This window comes from Epinephelus lanceolatus, chromosome 8 (assembly GCF_041903045.1).
Source record: "Epinephelus lanceolatus isolate andai-2023 chromosome 8, ASM4190304v1, whole genome shotgun sequence".
NCBI classification, from domain to species: Eukaryota; Metazoa; Chordata; class Actinopteri; order Perciformes; family Serranidae; genus Epinephelus; species Epinephelus lanceolatus.
The window spans coordinates 10,411,338-10,437,765 of record NC_135741.1 but is presented as its reverse complement, the minus strand read 5'-3'; the positions used below and the strand labels follow the sequence as shown (position 1 = coordinate 10,437,765).

Here is a 26,428-nt window from a genome sequence, read left to right as displayed (position 1 = left end):
TGACCAGCATCTCTAAAGCTCAGTAACATGTTAAATCCATGTGCTGCAGCTGGTTAGCTTAGCATAAAGACACAAAGCAGATAGAAACAGCTAGCCTGGCTCTGTCCAGCAATAACAGAACACGCTGCCAGCATCTTTAAAGCTCACCAATTAACATGTTTTATCCATGTACTGTAGCTAGTTAGCTTAGCATAAAGACAGGAAGCAGATATAAACAGCTAGCCTGACTCTGTCTAACAATAACAAAACACACCTATCAGCATCTCTAAAGCTCACTAATGAATATGTTTCATCCAGTAACAGTAGCTAGCTAGTTAGCTTAACATAAAGACAGGAAGCAGATAGAAACAGCTAGCCTGGGTCTGTCCACCAATGACAACATTTATCTACCTCTAAAGCTCACTAATTAACACATTACATCCACGTATGTTACGTGTATCGATAGACATAGCTATGGTGAGGTCACACATTGGCCTGTGGACTCCCGTTTTGAAGCCTCAACTTTGGCATTATGGCCGTCACCATCTTGGATTTTTTCACAAACAGAGACCAAATTTGGACAAGAGATTGGAGGTGTGGAGAACGAGGGATGGATCTGACTCATAAACTGTGGTGATGTCTTGCAGGCAGCCTGTCACTCGACAAGGCCACGCCCTTAATTACGTCTAACTTTAAGCCTCAATAAAATGTAAACAGGTGAGTTATAAAAATTCTGTCCCTGTAGAGTTGTCATTATTTGGAAAATTAGCTATAGAAACCAAAACCGTTTCGTACCAGGCTGGAAACACATTTATTTCTGCTGTAAATTTGGGCATTTTAACATGGCCCAGCTGGCACCAGATGTCAATATGTTGTCAGAGAGAAGTTGGACTCTGACGTCCAACGTTTTGGTTGACACAAAAATTGGGTTGACAATATTTTAAGTGTCTAATGACGTTAGTATTTGAGATTTGTTCTCCATATCTTACAACTAAATGTTTCCATTCTACGTCAAGATGACATTGGCATGGGAGGACATTGGATTTTAGTTACTTCACAACATAACTTAAAACCAACAAAATATAAAATGGCATGTGCTGTCAGTATCTACATCAAATTGACACTGGCATTAGAAGTTGTCCTGACATTAAATTTTGGTCACCCAATGTCACAACCTAAATTCAAACATATATCAACATCAAATGAGGCTGGTGGTCAACTGGAGGGGGTCTATTAGGATTGACTGGCTTCTGGAGCTAGCCTCCAGTGGCCATTTGAGGAGGTGTAATTTATAGCACTTCACGGTTGGCTTCATTTTTCAAACCCTGAGGTTTCCCACTTGGTTACATTTTTTGTTTAATCCCTATAAAAAATGGTGAATTGTAGTTTTTACACTGTGGTTTTAATACAGTTAGAACAAACAAGATATGATGTGTTAATTATTGAGCTTTAGAGGTGTGGGTAGAAGGATTTTGTTATCTTTGGACAGAGCCAGGGGAGCCATTTCCCCTGTTTCCAGTCTTCATGCTAAGATAACCTGACTGGCTGATGGCTTAATTTAGACCCTACAGACACGAGAGTGGTAGTGATCTTTTCATTTTACTCTCCACCAGAAAGGGAGACTATTTCACAAAATGTCAAACTACTCCATTAATTCCCCACATCACAACTCCTCTCAGCTTGGTTGCTTTTACTCCCAAACAACTTCTTACCAGGCGTGAGGAGGATGACGGAGAGAATGACCAGAGACATAACAGCCAGGATCACCACCATGGCAATCCCTATGCCCTTCCAGTTCCGTGGGGGACCATCTGAACTCCCCAGGTCCTGATATGAAAAGAACACACAAATACAGTGATGAATGCGAGCACAGCTGAGGAGGAGGAGGACATTAGTGCTGCCTCATTTCTACGCTCTCACAGAAATTCCCCCCCCCCGACAGGCACATCAGTACAGTGAGCCTCGGGGGGGATTGGGACCAGTCTTCAGCATCAAACAGACCTCGCTGAATTACTTTAATTTTCCGTATGAGAACTGCGTAAAATTGTTGCGAGATCAGACTTTAATTGCGGCAGCAGTTTTGGCCGCACCATAATTTTTCTTTATCATCGCCTCATTTCACCTGTTACATGACTGATGAGCCATGTGCTTTTGCTAAAAAACAGGAGGGATGGTGATGGGATAATGAAATGTACCTGAAATGACAGAGTGCTTTTTATAGAAAAAGCTGTTACCTGCTTTGGCGGATCTGGATTTATTTAACAGCATTGGATGAAGTTGTTAATGAGGTAATAAAAATAAGAAGTGGCTGGGACTGTATAAGTACACAATAAATTCTAGATAAAGCCTCAGTTACCAAGAGAGCAAAACTTCAACTTTCTTTAAGTCCTTGTGTATCCTCTGTATGCGATCAGGGGGAACTGATGGAATGAGCCAGCATCAGTATCACTTACAATTAAACACAATTGCATGCCGTTCCCAAGCTGCGTTCCACTCCCTCATAATGAGTGGTTGGCACTGCTGGAGCCACATGGCCGTTGGAGTGCGAGAGAGTTCAATCACAGAGCAGCTATAAAATTCAGCCTTCATTATGGCTGCCCGCCCCTTTGGCTTAACCCTCAGAGCCTGTCCCGATCACCTTCCTCCGGGACATAGGGAGGTGGGCAGCGGAAGGAGGGTATCTTGGCTCGCAGGTCAACAGATTGCTGCTCCTCTGTGCTCCCTGGGTGACACCAGCTGTCCCTGAGTCTCTTGTATCGGTCACACCTAGCACTTCCTCTCCAAAAACATACAATTCTTTATCTCCCTTGACCATCTGACTTACAGTAAAGCTGCTGGCACATAGCGTGTCAAAGTGCTGAAAACTGCACTTACATAACTGGAGTCAAAATGTCTTAAAAACCCATTTCAGAGGAATGAAATATTCTGCAGGAACTGAAGAGTAAAGGTCAATGCAGTTGAACCAGAAACAGAGAGGTTTCTCAATTTTTTTTACGCCTCCGTGCACCACTTATTTCGCTAAGATAAAAATCCTCCATACACATTTTTTATGACTTTTAAGAATTCTTTATAGAGGTTCTCACCTCTTATTAAAAAAAGCAGGTTCACTTTATACCCAAGATGAATGGAAGACACACGAGGTCTGCTCTATCTCAACTGGTTGCCAGCACAGAACTCCTGCCAAGGTCTCATCTTTAATAGATCTCCCTGGCTCGCAGTATCATAGCATGTTCAAATTAAAACCACTACCAGTTGCACCTGCAGGGAGAACCTCTGAGTAAGGCTTGAACTCTCAGTGCAGGCCAGAGCTGTGTGATTGATGTCCAATGCTGTGTATCTACTGGCCTCTCTAACACTCTGTTTTGTCTCATTCTCCTGCCCTCTCAGCACACAATCTCCGAGTGAACTACCATTATACTTCCATCAGATAAACAAACCTACAGCAGTCCATGAAGGCGTTGGGAGAATACAGTCAATACTAAAACATACTGCATCTTCAGCACTTTCTGTTTGTTTAAACTGTTATACATTTGAAAAATTGAGAACTGAATCTCTCTGAACTTAAAAAATGTATTTCCCTGTTGGAAAGATGGTCTTTTCATAAAACAGGGCTATGGATACAGAAACAATAATAATTTAGAAATTGGTGCTACATGACCACAGAAAAAGGGCTGTGGCATTTTGCTCAAGAGGTAGAAAATCTACAACTACCAGAATGCACTGTGCCACACCGGACCAATAAATGCTCCCACCAATGATTGATGTAGCCTGCATTCATGTGGAGTTGGACTAATTGGAAAAACGAGTTCCCCACTGGATAAAGCCCCCCTTAGTCAGACCAACAACTTGCAAAATCAGCAAAAAAATTTGTACACAAGGTGCCAAGCTGTCATCATAATCATGGCAGATGAAAGTAGATGTTCGGTTGATGGTAAAAACTAATTTGTGTAATTCACAATATGGCATTAGGCTGTAACCATTAGCTGTCTGTGTAAGGTGACCTGGATTAGTTAGAAAAATGATTTATTAGCACGAGTCGAGTAAAGCAATATTTTAGTAGTTTTAGGGGATGTCCTGATACAGCAACAAGTCTGGGACAAATTGCCTTTGTAATATAAAGCTTCAAACTGTTATCAATGTGTTGTTTAAATGCTCTGAGCAATAAAATATGATACATTTACTTTGTAGTGTCCATGTTGTTTTCACATTTTGACTTAAAGCTCAAGAACAAGTCGGAAGAATGACTTCACAACTCCGAAACTGGAACCATCCGAGGAGCACATGAACGCAGCAGTGATGCAAACTTGTCCGTTTTGACACAGGGAATCAATATGGTGGCCTGCTGGTAACAAACGATCGCAAATTCTGTGAAACAGTAAGCTAAAATATGTCTCTGAAAACATTTTAGGCATGACATAAGCAACACAGTAACATATTTTTGGTTTATATTTGATCAGCACTGCTTGGTTTTACCATCTGATCTCTTTTTTTTTCAGCCTCCATTTTTACAACACAAGAAACGGTATGGCGCACACTTCCTGTTCACAAATTCTCATATTAGAGCCAAACAGTGCACTAAAATATTTTTTAGGACGAAAAATGCGCATAACAGTATCAGAATCTTAGTTTATAATTGATCAGCACCGCCTACTTTTACACTGTGGTCTGAGTTTGAGGGAGATGGGCGGCTCTCCCTCTCAATCTGCCTCTATACTCTTTATTGCCATGGTGGCGGGCATACCAAAATGTGGAAGTACGATCTGTAGTTCAAGCAACAGCCCTGGTGCCAGTGAAATCTGCCAGATGACGTGATTCGAGCTGAGAGATGAGCAGGGAGATCTGGGCACTGGCAAGATGGGGCAGTGTAATATGTTAATCATTTACACATACTACCCACTCTGTTATGATACAAAGCTGGTTAAAATCGGCAGAGTATCCCTTTAACAAACTGGGTATATGTTGCATACTTGCAATCCATGAAAAATAAGTGTCACGGTTACATATCATAAAACATATAAAGAACTGCATAATGATTCCAGGATCTCATAGTAAAAAGGGACGATTTAAATTAAATTCCTCCACTTGACTGATTCCATCACACAGTGTTTTCATTTCCAAGTCCTCGGTCTAATTACTGGGTGCAATGTGAGAGCTGAAACATCCTCCTAATGGGATGCACAGCTCCTATCATTCCCCTGAGCCCAGACATTAGACCATACTTCCAATTAAGGTCGTATCGTTGTTCCGACAGACCGGGAGAATCCCACATTTGGGTGAAAGAGGAGTTTTGTCATACTTGCAAATGAGGTACAGATGCGCTGGGAAGAATCCCCAAAGTGTACACTGGTGAAGCTGCTGGTACAGACTGGTTGCTGATCACAATGCATGAGGGAATCTAATGCAGCACAAACTGCAGGCACAGGTGATGAGCTGGGCTATGTGACGGTCAGGGCTTATGTCAGTCAGCACCGGGATGGACAAGCAAATATATCAGGTTTTCTGCTGAGCCAGGTCGAAAATCACGAATAAACCATCCACAGGAGTTGAAGTGGAAGCCCAGATGAGGTGTCAGTCAAACACCAAAGGATGCGAGTATGTAAATCAAAGGTTGTTATGTTTACGGATAACTCTCCTGAAGGAATCCCCTTGAGAGGATGTTTTTTGGCAACCTGTGCAGAACTGCATTAGAGAAGAGAAAGCTCTGCTGTTTGCCAGCAGAGCTCGGGGATTTTCACTCAACCAAATGAGAGAATCGATAAGGTGTACAGTTGTACAAGGTCCAGAGGGAAACAATTAATAGTGGGAATACAGCCATAAAGCAGACTTTTAGGAAAACGCCCCCTGTTAAGCACTCTTGCAGAGTATGACACCTCCATGTGGAGCACCAGGACCTATCCTGATCTCTCTTGTATCATTTTAACTTAAGAGTCACACTTATTAAACTGCACACAAACGGATTCCAGCTATCTGGTTTCTTTTTCTCACAGCACTGCACACAAAATCAAACAATTCCAACTGTATTGATTGAGTTTGTACACTAAAAAAAGGAAGCCACACTTACACACAATTACTCAATCTGCACACTGTGCAACACAACTAGGTTGTGCAGAATCCAGGCGGTGCTAAGAATTCATAAATTAGGCTCTGGAGACCTCCTTAACTCCATCTTCTGTGTCTTTGAGGCATGGAGAATCCGACAATAAATCACATGCAGAGAAATGAGGGAACCAGTGCAGGCTGTTTGGGGATCCTGGTTCTGGATTTGCATACCTCTAAAGCCCCCTTTAACATCAGGCAGAGGTGTTTATTACTAACATGACATTGGCAGACACATCAATGAAATAACTACTACCATAAAAAAGAAAGATATATTGGCAGACACATCCAGCCCTTAATATAACCTATATGGTCCTTGTTTTAATGATACATTATAATTGCTCATATGGGACTGCAGTAGATTAGCAAGCAACCCATGTCTTACCTTGTCAATATCTCTCCCTGCCTCATTTAAAATGAAGGCCATCATTAGAGCAGGCTGTAACTTAGTGTGGTTGGAATAAATGGTAACCAGTCTGCTGTAGTAATGGGATACTATAGCTCAATATTGATTCATATCTAGGCTCTCTTTCATCGCATCCAGAGGAATTTCTGTGCTCCTACACACTGCGCCACCATTCCTCCCTTTGCGTTTATTCAAAAAAAAACAAACAGTAGGAGGTATAGACACCATATGGGACTATCTGGGTGGATTTTTTGCCCTCGGGGCTACTGCCAGACAATGCAGCACACAGCCTTTGTGAAATGAAAGACCTGCCGCTTTAGCCTCTAGTGCTGCAAGGCTGCCCTACTGTCTTCTTCTTTTCATGCTCCCTCGTCACGCATAAGAAAACGACTGTACAAAAAGGGTCCTGTATGAGGGAGCTTTTCCTCTGCATGTCCAGCCACTCACAGTGACCGAATTCCTGCCTTAAGGAAACAAGCAGCATCAGTGAAAACACGTGTGGGAGAGCTGCGGGTGACATGATATAGTGTTACAGTGAAAAATGAGAAAGAGTATGTCATTTTTCACTGGGCTGAAACTCCACGGTAATACTCTATCAGCAAATAGTGGGCTTACTGTATCAAAATTCACTGTGTCATATTGTCACATAATCAGTGTTCAGGATGAATGTTGAATTGCCTTTGGAAAATAAATTAAAACACCATTATTTTCCTCCTTAATTCCAGGGCTTAACTAAACCAGAACCAAAGCTTTATGCTTTCTTGGCATGGAATTGTGATGTGAATTTCTTATTTGACAGCATCACACATCATTTACGTTGACTCTGCAATGCTCAATGCTCATACTGTATCATCTAATATTATGACACACTAACACACGTCACAAGCAGCAACCCACATTCCCCCCTAAATCATTGCATCTTCTCACCAACATAACCCAGCTTTGCCCCATTAATTGCTTTACAATGTAAAGCACATTGATTGGAGCCTTTGGCATGAATGTTGTAACATTTACAGGTGATGGATTGCCCATAAGCCCCCGCAGTCGTTCGTGGCCTTCTCAAGGAGACAATAATGCTGCAGGATTATCACACGGACACTTCACAACCAAGTCGGAGTAAAAGAACTAAAGGTGAGCGTTGCTTAATGTCAAACATCACTATGCTCATACCAATTAGACATCATTTAACTGCTCCTCTCGTCTCTCAAACACTTTCTCCACCAGAGCAGCTGTGTACTAATCATCTCATGATTGAAACTCTTTGCCAGGGAGAGTGACACTTTGATTAGAGCTTATAATTAGTTGACTTGGCAAGGTTAAGTTGTTGCACAGCACTGTGGAGTAACAGATGCGCCAGGGTAAATTTTCTGGACAAGGACTGATGCAGCATGAGAAAGTTTTATTTAAAAAAAAAAAAAAAAGGAATCACTGCATATTAGTTATGTATAGATATTAGGCATGTAAATCCAACTGAAATCAAAGTGTGATGTTTAATCTGATGCAAGCATTTATCAGCATCAGTGATGTTACATTAAAGCATTCATGACTGCACTGGAAGTTGCACAAGCTGCTCCTGACATGTAGGCAGAGCTCTCCTTTAAATAAACCAAAAGAACTCATATTGGAGTGGACATGCATGTTACAACTGAATGCAAATAATAATTTATATACGGATATTTTATTAACTACACTATGTATAATCATTAGTAAGGAGTGTTAATAGTATAAGCAAAGAAACAGATCATATTGGTTCATGGTCTTTGTTCAATGACAATACACAGCAGAGGGATAATCAATCATACAGTGCAGGCTGGAGGTTTCAGCCTCTTTTTCACAGGCTGGGGGGCACATTTGTCTGCTGGGACAATCTCTTATGTGAATATACAATCTATTGGTGCAGATATTATGCTATAAAAGTCTGCATGGGACAGAAGGACAATAAGAGTAAGAAGCACTGGACGTCGAGTTACAACACCCGCCTGCACCGCAGTACACAGGCTGAAGGCAGTCCAGGAGATTGATACTGACGGAAAAGTATGAATGGGCGAAATGGCTTTAAGCACTAATCGATAATCATCGTATTGTGGGCACACATGAGGAATTCCTCACTGTACAGCACAACACAGCACAGCAGAGGACTCACAGATGAGACACACACATGAACATGCACGCACACACACTCACTGCTCTGAATGTGAGGGAAAACTAAGTAGGGATAAAAACAATTAAAAAGCAACACATACCAGCTCAGTGGTCATGTTTTGTTGAGTTGTGGCAATCATTGTAATCCGCAACAAGCTCTGCTGCCTCTGTAGCTTCAAACCCCGCCGAGCGGCTGCACTGTTGTCTTGCGGAGCTTTTTCTGCATGCTCTGCTTCTTGCAAGTTTGTCCTCGCTGGGCTGGTGCTCTCTCTCCCTCTCTTTCTCTCCCTCGCTCTGCACGGGTGACTCTCGCTCACTCATTCGCCTATTTCCAATCTTCTTAGGCTATTGATTGGCTCAGAAATTAATCATGACAGGAGGTTGGGTACATGGCTATTCCAGGCGACTTCAGCTGTTTCAGCAATCCTGGAGATAATCAAAATGGAGCAATTAAAAACAAACAAAATGTGAGAGACTGACAGCAAATTTCATCCACAAGTGCTTATATTTCAGTGTTATTATTGAATTCTATTAATATAGTAATTATAAAGTCATCAGCTAATAGTGTATGCAATAATACACCTCAGTGCATTATACAGGAGCAATGCTGCAGTGTCTTTATACCTGAAGAGACATGCTGGGTAGGATACATTTTAAAACACCACATATCCATGGGCGGATTATGAGCCAGTGGGCCCCTGGGCACAGATACAAAAAAGGCCCCACCACCTCTCTTCCATAGTAGCAAGGTTGTTGTGATGTGATGTTGTTTTGTGTTTGCGGATAATTTTGCATTTCTTTGTTGTTACTATGCGCATCTTTTTGTGTAATTGTGTCTTTTTTTGGTCATTTTGTGACTCTTTTGGTTGTTTTATCTGTTTTTGCAGTTGTTTTGTGTCTCTGTAGTTCCTTTGCCTCTCATTGTGGTCATGTTGTATGTCTTTGTGGTTGTTTTTGCCTGTTTTTGTGTTTTTTGTGACTCTTTGCAGTGCATTGTATCTTTTTGTGGTCATGTTAAGTCTCTTTTTGGTTGTTTTGCCTTTTTTGTAGTTAATTTGTGTCTGCAGTGCTTTTGCATATCTGTATGGTCATACTGTGTTTCTGTGGTTGTTTTGCAGTTTGTTTAGTCTCTTTGCAGTTCCTTTGCATCTATTTGTTGTCATATTTTGTTTCTTTGAGGTTGTTTAGCCAGTTTTTGTATTTATTTTTTGTCCCTTTGCGATTCCTTTGCATGTCTTTGTGGTCATACTACGTCGCCGTGGCCGTTTTGCAGTTATTTTTAGTCTCTTTGCAGTTCCTTTGCATCGGTTTGATGATATATTTTGTCTCTTTGTGGTTGTTTTGACTGTTTTGGTAGTCATTTTGTGTCCCTTTGTAGTTCTTTGCATCTCTTTATGGTCATATTGTGTCTCTTTGTGGATGTTTTGCCTGTTTTTGGAGTTCCTTTGCATCTGTTTGTAGTTATTTTGAGTCTTTTCCTGGTTATTACATGTTAATTAGAGTGACATTTTTCAGGTAAAGGCCAGGGGGAACCTGAAACCTTGGGCACCTGGGCCTGTGGCCGGTTGGCCCATTCAGTAACCCATCAATGCATGTATTGTCCATTAATAAATATATTATCCCCACAGAGGAACAAAGTGGTGTTCAAATTATAATAGATATTTTCAAAACAGAAAGACTGGGGTCAATATCTTGGTCAAAGTCCAAGACACTTCATTGATAGGTCTCTTAAGTTAGGTGTTAGCTACATTAGGGTTAGATAGTCAAAATATATCTTTATGGTGATAATTTATCTGAATATTTTGATGCTCTTTTAGTGCTACAGATGCAGGACATTACCTTTCAGTAGCAGTATACTGTCACTGGCAGCCAAAGTCCATAAAATGGGCTTACAGACACAAGTCGTTATTTTTCCACCTACACACTCCAAGAAATAACGGTTTCTTTGCTCGTATGGATTCTATTTTGAAAGTTGTAACCGGAAGTCCGACGTTTTTCTTCTTTTTTTTAATCCCTGTCTTCATTCTCTATTTATTGGTTTATTAGATTGTTAGCTGATGGATAACATTATCTTTTTTTTAAATGACAGTCAACATTCGTTTTTTGTTACATATTTCCGTGTGTTTGTGTCCCTTTGTGTTAACAATGTAGCGATAAGCGACCGTTACAACGATTTTATTTTGAAAATGCGCACTCGGAAGTTATGTTCGTTTCTCTGTCTTGACATCATTGCAGTGGCCCTCGCTCATTGGCTAGCGGCGAAATTTGAAATGCGACGCGCTCACTGTGGCTGTAGCTGCGGAAGGATGTGGACAAAGATACAACAAGGTGGTCGCTAAAAACAGAAAAGGAAAGAAAGCAGTCCATTAAACATCACCAAAAGGGTCTTACCGTCCAGTTCTCCGGTACCGAAACGGTAGGTAACTGTTGCTAGCGAATATTTACTAACATGTATCGTTATCAGCTGAAGTAACCGTCGTGTTGTTTTCAGTCAGGACGTTACAGTTGAGACCGTTTAGTTGAGTTGGGTGTGTTTAAAAACGGTATTCCCTTGAGATGCCAAGCTAGCTAAAACAAAAATGGCAGCTAACCAAGCGCATTGTTATATGAGAAGTAAAGTTAGATATTGACGTGAGCCTGTGGGTAAACGGGGCTAATTGACATTTTTAATGCATTACTTTTTGCCATAAAGGTTAAGGATAGTTCCCACTTCCTCTTGAAATCTGCCAGGTGTTTTTATTTAGCTACAATGTAAAGCAGCCATACACCAGCCCTAAAGATAAAGGAGCACAACACTTGCTACCCAATGAATTAAGTGTACCTAATATATCTGCTTTAAGGGTCTTCAGTTGTAGACCAACATGGAGACTGCTGTGCTGAGCCTCCAGACCTTATATGATAAGCTGAGGACACAAGTTGACGTTCTCAATGAGAGCATTGAACCCAGTGAGTATGTTATGGTTCTTGGTTTTATCTCCACTATCTATCATTTAAGACATATGCCTTAGGCTCCTTTTCAGATGCCTGCCACAGTACTGAGTCTACTCTCTTTCCCAGACTTCATCCAGATGGCACAAAACTTTGATGAGTGCCGACGCAAATGGCTGAGGGCAGAGCAGGATCTGGGCTCTTGCAAAGAGGTGCTCACCAAAGCGGAGACAGAGAGAGGAGCTTTGGAGGTCAAACTGAAACATGCCCGCAACCAAGTGGATGTGGAGATCCGGCGCAGACAAAAGGCTGAGGCAGACTGTGAGAAGTTGGTACGTTGGATCAAATGCTTAACCTTTTTATTGAGATATGTTGATTTCATCTACTCCGTCATTTCACCCGATTCACTGAGTTTCTCATTTGTGCTTTGCTTGCATTTCTGTAACACAGGAGCGTCAAATTCAGTTGATTCGGGACCTTCTGACTAGTGAGGGATCCTCCAACAGCATCCAGCTGAGTGCAGAGCAGCGCTCAGCTTTGGCCTTTCTGAGCACGAACTGCCAGGCAGCAGCAGCCAACCTGAACACCAGCCGGAGGTAATAAACCTGTTACCTGTTGCTGGGGCCATGTGGTAAAATACAGAGTATGGTAATCCTGGTTATTTACCTTGTATGGAGCTTTATTTTCACATGGGAACATCTGACATTTGAGGCTCAGATTCAATTCAGAATTATATTCACAAGCCAACTTTAAACTAGGGAACTCATTTTCCCCAGCTATTCCCATCTCCATCTATTTATCACATGAATGCACCATTCCAACACAATTTCAAACCACTCTGAACTTTCAAATGCATTTCCATTTTTTAAAGGATAAAATGGGAGATAAAACAACTTGCTAAAATGCTCTGGGTGGAGGCAAATGTAGATAAACTCTGTGGGTGGGAAGCATTGCTGGCTGGTTTAACACACATTTTCTGTTTCTTCTAAAAGACTGGCCACGATCGATGAGTCTGCCTCCATCTTGTCAGATATCAGCTACGACAAAACTGATGACTCTCTCGTAAGTGCTTTTGTTTTTGGTATCATCGAGAGTTACATTAAAATCTTACACAGTATATTGAGCTCCTTTTTTAATTTTGATATCTAATTTGTATTGTCTGTGACAGGACTGGGACTCCTCCACTGTGAGGACAGTGCGACTCAAGAAAAGAGAAAAAAGGGTATGATAAGAACATGTACACCTTTTCTCTTTCAGCATTTGTGTATGGAAGACTGGCTTCGTGTGCACTAGAGTTACAAGTGTCATGTTTCTGTTTTGATTTCAGCGCTCCTCGAGAAATCATGTCGATGGTCCTCCAGTTGCCTCAAAACGATCTCGATCAACAGGCAGAACTTCAGAGAGGGTAAGGTTTTTGCTTTTTCATCACTGAAATATGTGGTGTTATCACACATAGCCACGATCACTCACTGCAAATATAAAGACTTGAAATATGGCAACCAAAATTTTGTTTACAGTTTGACTGGACACTTGAGACAGATCCAAACATATCGACTAATCTTCTTAAACAGATATCTGTTTATGAATGCTGATACTTTTTTTTAAAAAAGCTAATTAAAAGATATATCATCCTCAGAGGATAGTAGATGGGTTTTGAGATTGCATTTCAGCCAATGCATTCCACCTCTTTTGCTCTCCACACAAACTGCTTACCTTCAAAGCCTTCCATACTACTCAGACTATAAACTGAAACCAGAGCACTTCTGATACCAAAATCTTGTCCCATTGCCTAAAAATTCTTCATACATATGCAGAAATAATCTGTTTGTCAAGATTAAGTTGTATGTGGTTGTTCTGACTGGTCTATATTAATTTGTGACAGGGAAATGAGACCCTTGTGACAAAGACCACAGTGACTGTCCCTGCAAATGGAGGACCTGTGGAGGCGGTTTCTACCATTGAGACTGTTCCTTACTGGACTCGCAGCAGGAGAAAGACCGGTAAGATTGTTGTCATGATGGAGTATGTACGCTTGGGCAGTACTGAGCCCAGTTCTTCAGATGTGGCTTAACTAATTTGGGCAAGTTTTATGTTCGACAGTTTTAATTACTTTGTTAGTTCTAATATTCAGATATTTAGAGCCATGTGATTAGCTTATGTTGCACTTTTTAGCTGTCCAAACCACAGCATAAAAGTGTTGTCATCACTCTGTGTGAAATTCATTTGTTAATTTTGGATGAAGTCCTTTAAATGCTTGCTTTTATTTTGAAATACAGGCAAGATTTTAAATTTAAGGCCATTTAAGAAGAAGTGAGCAATCCAAGCTCATTATTCACCGAATCAATCTACTGTAACTCTGCTATCACGATATGAACAGGCCCCCCTGTGATGCAGCCAAAATAACATCAAACGTAATTTGATTTGAGACTGTGCCAATCTGCCTGTTATTTGTTTTCATTATGTTCATGAATGTCTTGGGTCTGAATATTCAGTAGCAGTAAATTGCCAGTATATCTTCTTATAACCGCAGTGGTCATGGCATGTAACGCATTAGTATTTATTTTCTATCCCCTGTTCAGCCGCCATGGAGTGGGACTCTGAATCAGTCAAGTCTGAGGATGTCTTCAAGCAGCCTGGCAACCCCGAGGGAGAGAGAAAAGTGGCGCCCAGCACTCCTCAGAGCCATGGGGGTGTCCGTCATCATGAGTTTGTCTCCAAAACTGTAAGAATGCCATTTAAACTGACTTAAAAAAAAACACATTCTAGCACTTATTGGATTTAAGTGTGGATACTATTTTTGCCACTAGGCCAATAAGTTTGATCACACTTGGCACTGAAGTTTATTTCTTATCATCTACTGTTTTAGACTTGGGTGTCTGTGTAGAAACTTGTTTATGGAGTGCATTTACTTGAGTTTATTCGCCCAAACAAAGTAATTTATTGTTTCAGCTGAATGTAGCTGTTGACCCATAATCGTTACCTGCTTCCGTAATCATGTTGAATGTCTTTTATAGGTCATCAAGCCTGAATCATGCGTGCCCTGTGGAAAGAGGATCAAGTTTGGCAAGATTTCACTGAAGTGCCGTGACTGCAGGGTGGTCTCGCACCCCGAGTGTCGCGAGCGTTGCCCTCTGCCATGCATCCCCAACCTGGGTGCCACACCAGTCAAAATCGGGGAGGTGTGTGAGACCACTTTTCATAACTGATTTCTCTCTTTATTTGCAGGTACATGCACAAATGCCACTTTGAAATGTTGGAACGGTGCTGACAACTTCTTAATTTCTTGTTTGCTTCCAGGGTGTGCTTGCAGACTACGTCCCTGACACATCACCCATGATTCCCCCTCTGGTGGTCCACTGTATCAGTGAGATCGAGCAAAGGGGCATGCATGAGGCAAGTGGTGTTTTCCTGTCTTCATATGCAGAAAATGTGAAAGATAGTAAAGCCTCAAACCCCAGTAGTTATCTTAAATGTCTTTTCTCTGAGCTGTGGCAGAGAGCTGTAACTAAGATTTGACAATCTGTTCCTGGGAGATTAAATTTGTAATTGGGTTGTGGAGAGGATCCAAATCTTTTGATTGCTTTATGACTGTGCTGCTGTCTCTTCTTTCTGTTGTTTTATGTTTTGTCCCTGCCTCACTATCTCCAGATAGATTCACTCTCATTTCCATGCAGTACAAAGCTAGAGCCAGGAGACAATAGAGTGCTCCAGGGATGACGTTTTTCTGTAGGCCGACACGGAAGTTAGCTTCACCCTGGTTCCCTTGTTAAAGGGTCTATGAGATTTTCTCAATTGCACTTTGGATTATTGCAGAAAATAGGTTCTGTGGCAAACAAGCATTTATGGTACTTAGACTTTTGTTCAGCAAGATAATCTCCACACATGAACACCTCTTTTGTGATTTTTGAAGCCCAAATGCAATCACCAAAAGTAAAAAATCTAACGTTAGGCCATGAACAAACTACAACATGGTTGCATGATTTATAATCCCTACCACAACAACGTTGTAAAGCTGTGGTAAGTGTAATGACGTTCTGTAGTATTTAAGCCACTTCTTAGCAACTGCCATTTTAAAGACAACTAAAAGATCCAACATTTACAAGTAGGGTATTTACTGACGTTTTATGTTGAAAAACAAAATGTGAAAGTGTCTGAAGCTTGTGTAAACCACAGGCCTTATTTCAGGCAGCTAACCAAAAACTCACTGACTTAGAGACCAGGGAACCGATAGTGCAAAAATGCTAAGTCATGTCTGGGTTTTAGGATTCATTCTTGGGGCACTCTATTAGCTTAACTTAGCATAAAGCCTGGCTGCAGAAGTGACCAGCTGTGTCAAAAAATTATGCCTATCAGCAACACCAAAGCCCAGCAATCAACACAAATCTTGTTTGCGTTATTTGTACACAAACGAAAAATGTGAAAACGTGTTCTTTTTTTTTTTTTGAGGACTTAAGTACAACCGGTGGACCAAGCACGGTTACACAACTCTTGCTATTAGCAAAAAGCAGTGACGTAGATTACAGCACTGACATGCTGTTCACTGACAGTGTAAGCATGGAGAGTGAGGAAAGTGTTAGCCTGGAAGATTTGAGGTTGGAGGCAGAATATAGTGCTGTCTTATTAATTTTAAACCTTTATATAACCAGGTGAAACGCATTGAGATTGTGTATAATGTAATACTGTGTTTGCACTGTATAAACACATTTATAGATCCATAGTAAGTGTATTACCTACTGTAGATGGCGACTGGTTTGGAGAAGCAGACAGGAGTACTGGGAAACAGAAGCTAAGCAATGAACTGCTGGACATGTTAGGTCAAGTCTGAAAGTTGCATAACAACACAAACAAACTTAACGAGGCAAGTTGTTGTCGTCATAGCCTTTTTATATCAATCTTTTAATTAAAAAAAATAATAATAATAATTTTATACCAACAATGTCAATTTTCCTGTGTGATATCTAATACGGAATATATGAATATTGATATTTTTCAAGGTATTGTATTGGAGTTAGAAATAACAGTATGGTGATAACAGTAGTGTACGCTATATTAATTATATTTTGACCACTTTACTTTGCCTTCCGACAGGCATCCTGACAGGGAACTGAAGCCTTATATCACCCTCTTCAAACCCAACAGACTCCATTGATTAAAAACAGTAATTTTAACTCATAACACACGGGAATTGCTGATCTACTTGCTGCATTGATTGATTATTTTGTTTGTGTTATTGTTTGACTTTTACAACCAAACTAACATGGCGTCCGCAGCAGTACATGCAGTCATATGTAGCAGTGTCATCATGCAGAAATCTTCATCAGGTCTTGTGGGAAAAGGTTTTTAGGACTTGGGAAAATAGCATTATGACACTAAAACATACATTCTTAGACCAAAAACTGAATTCCCAGATTTGCATACATCAGAAACACTACTACAGCTACAGAACTGTATAAAGTTCTCCAAAAAATAATGGAGCTACCCTTATTAGTTCACTGAAGAAAATGAAACAGTAAATGGTGAATAATTGTATTTTCTTTCCTCTCAGGCTGGACTGTACCGTCTGTCCGGTTCTGACCGCACAGTGAAGGACCTGAAGGAGAAGTTTCTACGCAGCAAAACAGTCCCCGTGCTCAGCAAGGTGGACGATATCAATGCCATCACTGGCCTCCTAAAGGACTTCCTGAGGAACCTGAAGGAGCCTCTTCTCACCTTCCGCCTCAACCGTACTTTCATGGAGGCAGCCGGTATATGTGTGTGTGTGAGAGAGAGAGAGAAACTGGTGTTTAAGATGCGGGTGTTGTTGTAGCTGTTTCTGATATTGAGCGCTCCACAGGAAAAAGAAAAGGCACACTTAATGAAAAACAACAATTTATTACTTGAAATAACTACAATTTTGTTTTAACTTCTTAATGGATGGCAGAAATTTACCCATCAGACCCATTAAATGCAGGTTTCATAAGTGCTTCTGTTTGTTTTTTGCAATTTGTTTTGAGCAGTGATGGATACCTCAGGCGTGAAGTTGCCTGGAACAAACAAGAGATTGATCTTTCAGTTTGTTAGCCTCTTTAATATTTGTTTGTTACTGGAGTCAGACACACTTGCTTTCAAGTTGTTAATAATTCCACACAACCTCCCATTTCTCTGCTTCTGCTTACAAAATTGCTTTCTTTGTTCCCCCTCAGAGGTTTCAGATGACGACAACAGCATAGCTCTGATGTACCAGACTATCAGTGACCTGCCGCAGCCCAACAGAGACACGCTGGCTTTCCTAGTCCGTCACCTTCAGAGGTTTGCAGCTACTCTATTAGAGCTATGTATATCCCAATGAAGCTGATTAAAAGCATCACCCTGCTTTGATGCCTTGGATATTCCTGCTACAAACTCAGTGTTGGGATTTGCTGATATTCACAGAAGTCTCTTTGTAGCTGACCTTTTTTGAAATTTGCTGTATCCTCTAAATTTAATTGGGTTGAGGTGCTTTAGGCAAAGATGTGCAAAGAATTTAATAAACACGACAACTGTATCTATCTCATTAGAGTTTAGACGGGGCAATTATTCTGTTTGTTTAAACTAAAAATGCACTTTAAATGGTGTATATTATATTTCATGGAACACCAAAGAGACCTAATTGGATCTAATGAAATCTTTCAGAGTGGCTGACAGTTTGGACACAAGGATGGACGTCAGTAACTTGGCTCGGGTGTTTGGTCCAACTATTGTGGGGCATGCAGTTCCAAACCCTGACCCGATGACAATCCTTCAGGACACCAAAAGACAACCCAAGGTAGGCCTGAACCATTCATCACGTCTATGTATTTTTTTTGTTTGTTTTTTTAAATTTCATTATCTTTTTTAATTGCTGTCTTTTCTGTTTTTAATTCAACAAGCAATTTGTTGTATTTAGCAGTACACATAAAGCAGCAGGAAGGCAAACTGAGTACACTTTAGTATCTGGTTATTTAGCCTGGTCTCACTCCCAGGGCATCAACAAACGCTGCTTGGGCAGTGACTAGGGCTGATCAATTTTGAAAAGTTATCTCTAATTGAGATTACTTTGACTGATATTGCAATTGGGATATGAATTGTGATAATCGAGGGAATTATTTTCATTAAAACAACATATTGAAATGATTATAGTGTGATTTTAGTGGGGATCTGTACCAAACAAATTTGTTTTCTTAAGTCTCTAAAGTCTAAAGTGTATGTCAGGACATCCCTGCAGTACAACAATATTTAATATCAAATGGTTTTCGGACACACATTTTTCCTTTTAACAAATATTGCACCTCGTGTGATTTAAAAATTACAGTAGGCCATATTGCAATAGTGATAAAATTTTATTAATTGTGCAGCCCTAGTAGTGGCCCTTGTTGTCAGATGCAAACACTCTTTGTGAGACACGCTCTCAACCAACTCAAGTTTAAACTTTCCACATCATTATTAGACATTCAGAGCAAAGGACTTAGCATAAAGAGTGCAAAAGTCCGCTGAGGGCAACTGGGAGGGGAGGCGCAGGGCTCTAACGCACACAGGAGGCCGGTGTTGGTGTCCCCATGTGAAACTAAAAGTCAGCGTTGAGTTATTTTGTTATGTCAGTCATTAGTCACCTGAGTTGACTGGCGTGACTAACCACAATCTTTTATTTTTATTTTATTTTTTTAAGATTTTTTTTTAATGTATAGGACAGAGTGAAATGGGGTGAGAGAGAGCGTGGGGGGTGACATGCAGTAAATGGTTGCAAGCCGGACTCGAACCTGCGACCACTGCGTCGAGGCGCCGGCACTGTCCACTACGCTACCGACGCCCCGGCTAACCACAATCTAACCTAATGCTAACCAACTAGTTTTATTGTCTAGACCTAACCCATCAACCCTCTCTGTCAAGAACGCAAAAGGCTGCCCAAGCGTCAAAATATGAGGAGCACAGATGAGATCATGTTGGTTTATTTATCACAAGCAATATTGTAATATTGTTATCAACAACATAATGCATATTTTACTCACTTCGTTCAGCCCTCGTCTGCTGTATATCATGTTATCTCGTGTGTGTTCAATACTAGAGAGCAGCGAACCCTCATTAAGCAGCTGCTTTGTTAGAAATGCATCAGTGGAGCAGCTGGTGTATCTGTTTGTAGCGTAGCCAAACAACTTGAATCGTTTTGATAAAGAAGTCAGTCAATAATTGGCCCTTTTTTCATCATGATGTCATGCTGAGCATGTTAAAAGGAGTTTGTGACCTTCCTGAGAAATTTTAGTTTTTGGTGCACTGTTGCTGCTCCTCCTTGTTCCATTGCACCATGCAATGTTTAAAAGTGATCCACTGTCAAAAAAATGCCCATGTCCTGCTGCTTATAGAAGATGCTTGCTTTTGATCTCTGTCAGCCTTAACCTTGGTGATGAATACACTGCACCTCCCGTGACTGCTTCACAATAAAAGCCACCCTGTGTTTTACCAGTTGAATGCTTTTAATATGACCTAACTAAATGCAAACAGTGAGGCAGATATTTATGAGATTAAATTAAAAACAATAACCCTGGAATACACACATGCATCATTTCCTGTGAGTCTCGTGTGTGTGTGTGTGTGTGTGTGTGTGTGAGGGCAATTTGAATGCAGTGCAGGAACAGCAGATTCTGCCTCTAACAATGAAAACTACCATAGAGAGAGGTAATTACACAATGTAAACATATTGAATGGCTATTGCTGAAAAAATGCCAACATTTAATACTAAAAATGGGGCTTGACTTTATGAAAATCCTGAGGATTATAATTTAAACTTTCTTTCGATGAATGTTTCCCATGAGATAAGCTTCGAAGTTTGACTGAGATGTTAATGTTTTTTTAAAAAAGTATTAAGGGATTGTTTTACACGGTGTAAAACTAATTAATGTGATCATTAATCATTAGCACGCTCATTAGCTAGAAATAATACGTAATACATAATTTTAATTGTGTTACTAACCTTAAAGGGAAACTTTGACATTTTCCAACCCAGGCCAGAGTTTCTCATGTTTCTGTCTAAGTGACTAATGGAGACAACTTTTGAAATTTGTCCAGTATTGAGAGAAGCAGCTGGTGCAGCAAAACAGGCTGTGATCTCTATGGGCCTCTATGACCTAATTCACAGCAGACATTTTGACTTGTCATAGAATGAAAAGCACAGGTGAAATTGATAACATGAACTCAGTTGCAGAAAGTGTCCTGGTAAACTATTCCAGTGAGTCAGCATGCACAACACCAGGGCCTCCCCTTGAGTGGAATGCAGCTGCCATTAATGTTATGAAATACACCTGTGCTGTTCCTACTGTGGCATGTCAAAATGTCTGCCATGAAAAGGGCGCTGTTGAACACAGAATCTTTTAAATAATTGGCATCCACATACAGAAAGATCTATTATCAGAGTATAACTATTAACCCACATATAAAAAATACAGAAGACAGCAAGATGGAACCTAATCCATTTCTTTAGTCTTGGCTCAAGAGTTTATCTATAACAATTAATCTATTGCCCAGACTGTTCTATTTCAGACGCTACCAATGGAGATTAATCAGAATCAATTTAATGAATGGGACAAATTGTTATCAAGATATCTCTGGCAAGGCAAAAGACAAGAAGTCTTGTTTTGAAATTACACAAGAGTTGACTCGTTGCATGACAAGCAATAACAACAGTAACAAACATTAGTTAGAAAAGTACCAGGAAGAGTTTATGTTAGGGGCCGTACACATGCCGTGTCTATAACCGCCTGAAAAACACAAGGTCAGGTGCTGGGCGCTACTCTTGCACCTACCCTTTGCCAACTAAGGGCGTGGAGGCAGGTTGTGTCTGAGGTTGCTAAGTGACCTTAACCAGCACCATATCATAGCCTACTGACCATAAATCCTGAGTGCAGAGCTGATCTGAATGTTGTTTTATAAGCATGTATTAGACCAAAAATATTGTCAGTGGGACAGATGTGAAGCTACGGGCAGCCCTGCACTAAAATCAACTTCTTCTTTATATTTATCACAAACTGATATTTACAGAAGAAGGGAAAGGTATCTGTCGGCTGTGACTGGTTGTTCCTCATCATATGACATGTGGTGCACGCTGCTAACATTCCGAAAGTTGGACTCAGTTTATGTCAGAGCGCAGCTGTTGTGCCCTGAAAAATAGGTGCTCGAGAACGCGTGTGCACTGCGATGGTGTTGCTTCTGTTTGAGCACACCTGCCGCACGTCTACATTGAAATCAATGAATTTGAGGGCGCAGAAAATGCGGCATGTGTACAGCCCCTTGGAGTACAGAGAGTGGAGCTTTGTGTGGCTGAATATTTAACTGATTTCAACAATGAGGAAAAGTCCATGAGATTTCAGAATGAGACTTCTCTTTGAGTGAGACTTGGTTACACGCACACTAACAAACATCCTGGATCGAGTGAATGATGAGGAAAAATGTTGCATTTCACTTTTACGTAATGTACTCAGACACTTAAAATAACAATCTGAGTCTGTTAGTGGCAAAATCAACACTTTAAGTGGACACAATATGACAGGGCACAATTGCCCGTAGGCATTACATTGCAGCCTGTTTCGCCACTGAGGCTGCCATAGTTTACGCTCGGTACTGGACCAGTTTCAAAAGTTGTTGTCTCCATCAGTCACTTAGACACAAACACATTGGAAACTAGGGTCCACGGTTCAAAATCAACCTAAGCTTTTCCTTTAGAATAAGAGGATGTCTTACCACAATGTACAGAAACCATGGAAAAGCTTTTTACTATGTAATAACACAGTTTATAATAAAACTATTCAGAACATCGTCACAATACCAGAGACTTTTTAGTGATTCCCCTCTTTCTTGCCCGGGGCATCTACATAATCAGCTCAGCCCTGTTGGAAGAGGATGAGGCAACACACTGAAATAACCCTGATCTTTTGCATTCCTGCTAATCTCTCTCTGTTCAGGTTGTGGAACGCCTGTTGGCTCTGCCCGAGGATTACTGGGGACAGTTTGTGATGGTGGAAAACGAGCAGCCGAACTTGAACCACCTGATCATTGAGAACGCAAACTGCTACGCCACCCCCGAGAGAAGTATGAGCTCACCAGACTGTTGTGCGTTGTACGGTGATGCGCAGTTGTTTACTGGTTGATAATTCATTGTCATGTTTGTACTGTTGCAGTGAGCATACTGGGACCTCTGACAACTCCAGAGCATCAGCTCAATAAAACCCCCTCCTCCAGCTCCTTGTCTCAGCGCATGAAGTCCACTCTGACACCCAGGTAAACACACAAGCACAGTCCCCTCCTGCCCCGTTGTAACACCGTCAATTTCTCTACTGCTGATTCAAATGTCTAAGATACTGCTGATTTGAATTTTAAGAAAGCAATGAAGAACTAGCTTTCAGATTTAAAAAAAAGCTGACTCATTTGAACATCTTTCATAGAAGTTAATCTACTGTAAAATATCTCATTATCCTCCATTGACTCTGTTTTATTGACTTAGACTCCTAATTCCATTAAATGCCATTATGTGCACTCTTTTGTTGCAGATTTGGAAGCAAGAGCAAATCAGCAGTCGGATTTTCTGGCCAAGGAAAATTCTTTGCATCTCCTCTCCTTAAATAATCCAAAGCAGCTACACTTAAACCTTTACTTATACTGCAATAACAACCAGTGCGTTTTTTTGTATTTATGCACAACACATAACACGATGCAGCTTTGATAATGGATAGAAACACCTCCATCTTGGTCTCCTTATAATCGTTTTCATTTTTCACAATAGTAAGAGTTGTATTTTGATGATTTTACGTGTTTGTGAAAGGATTTTTTTTAACCAAATAGTAGGTTTACCTATCTATGCACACTTGTGTGTCTTTAGCGCTGATGCTTTTGCTAAATGTTTAACAAGGCGTTATCACTTCACCTCTTAAGGGAATGCCTCATCCACATAATGACCATTTGTAAATCTATTTGTCTTGCGGTGTTGAATGTGTGTAGAAAACTTAACATGCCCTTGCAGAAAATGGCGAAACTAATGATATATTGATTGATTGGGGACCATGTTTAACAGCAAAACTACATCAGAACATTCGTTTACAGATTCACACAACTTGTGTACTATAATCCAAGTCTATTTAACCAGTTGTATCCTCAGTAGTTCCCAAACAGAGGCAGAGACATTTTTCCTTTTTACTAGTTCTGTAATGTTATCCCCACCTCTCGCAGTCACCATCTTTCTCAGTCCAGCTGCCTGTTTCACCAGTAGAGACTGACCTCTAGTGGAGCATGTTGTGCACTACAGTGCATCGCCACAATGCTGCATCTCTGTATCAGTTTAACAGAAAGAGGAGCGTCTGTATTTTTGCCTGTACTGAAAATAATACCTGTGGGATTTCTAGATAACCCAGCATACCATAAAACCTTGATACTGCCCAGGCCAAGACTGGATAAATGAGACTTGGATTATGCTGCAGGAGTTGTGTGAGAGTTTGTAAATGGATGTTTTGATACAGTTCTGCTGTTCAACATGGTCCCCAATCAATAAATCAATATGTTCCCCATTTGCTGTGGAGGCATGCAAGAAAAACAAAGTTCTCCTCACAACTTCAAGGCAACACGGCATGATGAATTTATATCCAAAAGGTCATTTTGTGGGTGTAGTGAAGTATTCCTTTAACACTCGACTGTATTGTATATTTCTCTTTTTGAAGAATGTGTGCATAGATGAAAATATGCAGTTTTATTGTGACCTGCTTCTAAAACCAATAATCTCAGTGTTTCAACTCATGTGTCACTCAGAAGTTGAAGGACTGATTCTTAGGCATTTCATTGTAGGTTGTAATTGAATGTGTGACTACTCAGAACGCTATCTTTTAAGTTTTTCTGATGTTTGTATTTCATTTCTATGAAGTTTTTGTTTGTACGCATCCTCCAGTGAATCCTGCTGTAAATGTTTACAATCTCTTAAACCCTTTCCTTCTGATACTGTAACTACAAACAGCTAAGTCCTCAAAAGCAGATTCTCCCGGCCATTATCTGCGAGCTTGATTGGGTGTGATGTTATTAGTAATTGGCATTAGTCTCTTTAAAAGGGGACACAATTTTAATATCTGCGCTGCCAGTGATGATCAGTTACACTGTTCACTGGTTTATGTCACAGGCTGTAATCTCAAGCAGATCAGTTTGCTCCTCTAATGTTTATTGCTCTGTGTAATGTTTGTACTGTGGGAGGCTGCTTGCGAGCAATCCCATGCAAAAGGCAATTACTTTGTAAGATTAGCCAGTTGAGTTGCTGTGGCATTATATGATTAACTATTAGCACAAATTCTGTACACAAGTACATGCTCTAAAATCCATGTAACTTATAAAATACATTTCTAACCTTTACCAAAAAAAAATGCTGTGTGCTTTCTCTTAAATGCTCTGTGTTGTCTTCTGTCTGAATCTTAAAGGGGAAGTTAAACCTATGCCCTACTTTCCCATGGTTTTGTGTCTCAGTGACTAATGGGAACAACGTTTTTTTTCCATTGGTGCAGTATTAGCGAGATCAGTTACAATGTAATGTTAATGGGCAATTGTTCCAAGATGTGATGTGCCAAGATAGACCTTTTTATTAGAGTATGATCATTTTGGCTTCGCCAGAAGCAGCTGTGAAATCCCTAGCGTTAAACCCACCAGCCACCATTTAAATTAACAGTCATTTTATCATTGTATCATTCCACTGTTCCAGTGCTCAGCAACTCTGGTTTGGTTGAAATAAACTTTTAATTTGCCTAGTTAGATGTGAAAATATGCTGCCTCTGTATACACATATAACTTTATTTAAATAGGGCCTGGTGGGTTTGCCAGCAGTGATTACAGGCTGTTTCTGGTTAAACAAAAAGTCTTTTTACTCTCTTTAAAAAGGTCTGTTTTTTAGCAATCCCTTCCACAATGTTGTCAGACACTTAAAATAATCATCTGAGCCAGTCAGTGGCAAAAATTAGATGATGGTGCACACGTGCCCTTTCTGGTTACATTTGAGGTCCAGGTTGAAAAATACAGAAGTCACCCTTAAATGCTCTGAGGTGGGGGGCGGCAAGGTGATTTTATGGTTGAAGTTCACACATATTTAAATGTCCTATTGTGTAAGGCTCTACTGTGATCTGCACTGCATCCATTTGTAAATTTTAACCTAAAAATATCCGTTCTTTTAGAAGCCAAGTCAAAGACAACACTTGCTTTCCCCTCTTACAGAGACAGACTGGAAGTCATTGGCATTAACCTTTTGTAGGTTAGGTCATCCACCTTGAAAACGGTTGAGGTTACTTGTGGGATGCCAGTGCATCTAGCTGTTGAGAGATTTCACTCTTGTCATGGTGTGAATGGGTCTTAAACTGCCTGGGAGGAGTTGTCAGGACAGCAGTGTAAATGTTGAGTTAAACTTATGCCTGACCATGTTGGAAAAAAAAGTGTTAATTACTGTGAACAGTCCACACTGGAAAGAGTGACCAGGAGGGGAAAAACAACACTGTTTATACATGGATAAATGCTCTTCTTTTCAGACAGTCTCTCCTGGAAAGGATTCATAGTGTTGCACTTGGTTGTACACACAAAATGAAAGAAATATAAAAGCTGGAGGGAAAAGTTCACACTGCCTCTTTTCATTTCCACATGACTGGACAATAACTGAGTGAAGTGGAAGTGATGATTGGATTCAGAAATGTACAAAAAAGTCACACAAGTTATGATGAAGCACACCGACAGTTCTAGTGTGTCTCCTTTGTTGAGTTACAAGGGCCAGTTTGACACTGATGGCCTCGTTCACATTTCAAACCACCAGTTAAAGGTACAGTGTGTTGAATTTAGGGGCACGTTTTGGCAGAAGTCCATAATATTCATAACCATGTTTTCATT

The 26,428-nt window shown here is 40.5% G+C and overlaps 2 protein-coding genes across 3 annotated transcripts in view; one reads left to right on the top strand and one right to left on the bottom strand.

Moving 5' to 3' along the window:
* LOC117258074 (inactive dipeptidyl peptidase 10) overlaps nt 1-8,975 on the bottom strand; it is a 36,265-nt gene extending 27,290 nt beyond the window's left edge. Inside the window, exons 1-2 of one of the 2 annotated variants that reach the window (XM_033628545.2) lie at nt 8,725-8,975; nt 1,692-1,806 (exon numbers count right to left, since the gene is read on the bottom strand). In XM_033628545.2, the coding sequence (XP_033484436.2) occupies nt 1,692-1,806; nt 8,725-8,763 (154 nt within the window). In that variant the 5' untranslated portion in view covers nt 8,764-8,975. The remainder of the gene's footprint in view (nt 1-1,691; nt 1,807-8,724) is intronic. The other variant, XM_078169822.1, reaches the window with a different exon arrangement.
* Nucleotides 8,976-10,885: 1,910 nt separating this feature from the next.
* On the top strand, nt 10,886-24,951 carry racgap1 (Rac GTPase activating protein 1). Its single transcript, XM_033628546.2, has 17 exons — nt 10,886-11,039; nt 11,464-11,569; nt 11,681-11,883; nt 12,002-12,147; nt 12,544-12,613; nt 12,720-12,773; nt 12,879-12,956; nt 13,434-13,551; nt 14,131-14,273; nt 14,566-14,730; nt 14,849-14,944; nt 17,097-17,295; nt 17,734-17,839; nt 18,203-18,335; nt 22,498-22,624; nt 22,714-22,813; nt 23,083-24,951. The coding sequence occupies exons 2-17, from the start codon at nt 11,485-11,487 to the stop codon at nt 23,156-23,158; spliced, it is 1,899 nt and encodes a 632-aa protein (XP_033484437.1). The 5' UTR covers nt 10,886-11,039; nt 11,464-11,484; the 3' UTR covers nt 23,159-24,951.
* Nucleotides 24,952-26,428: the final 1,477 nt, after the last annotated feature.

Coding starts and splice junctions, on each gene's coding strand:
- racgap1 (XM_033628546.2), top strand. CDS start 11,485: ATGGAGACTGCTGTGCTGAGCCTCCAGACCTTATATGATAAGCTGAGG. Junction 14,274..14,565: donor ATGAGTTTGTCTCCAAAACT/GTAAGAATGCCA, acceptor TGTCTTTTATAG/GTCATCAAGCCTGAATCATG. Junction 14,945..17,096: donor AGCAAAGGGGCATGCATGAG/GCAAGTGGTGTT, acceptor CTTTCCTCTCAG/GCTGGACTGTACCGTCTGTC.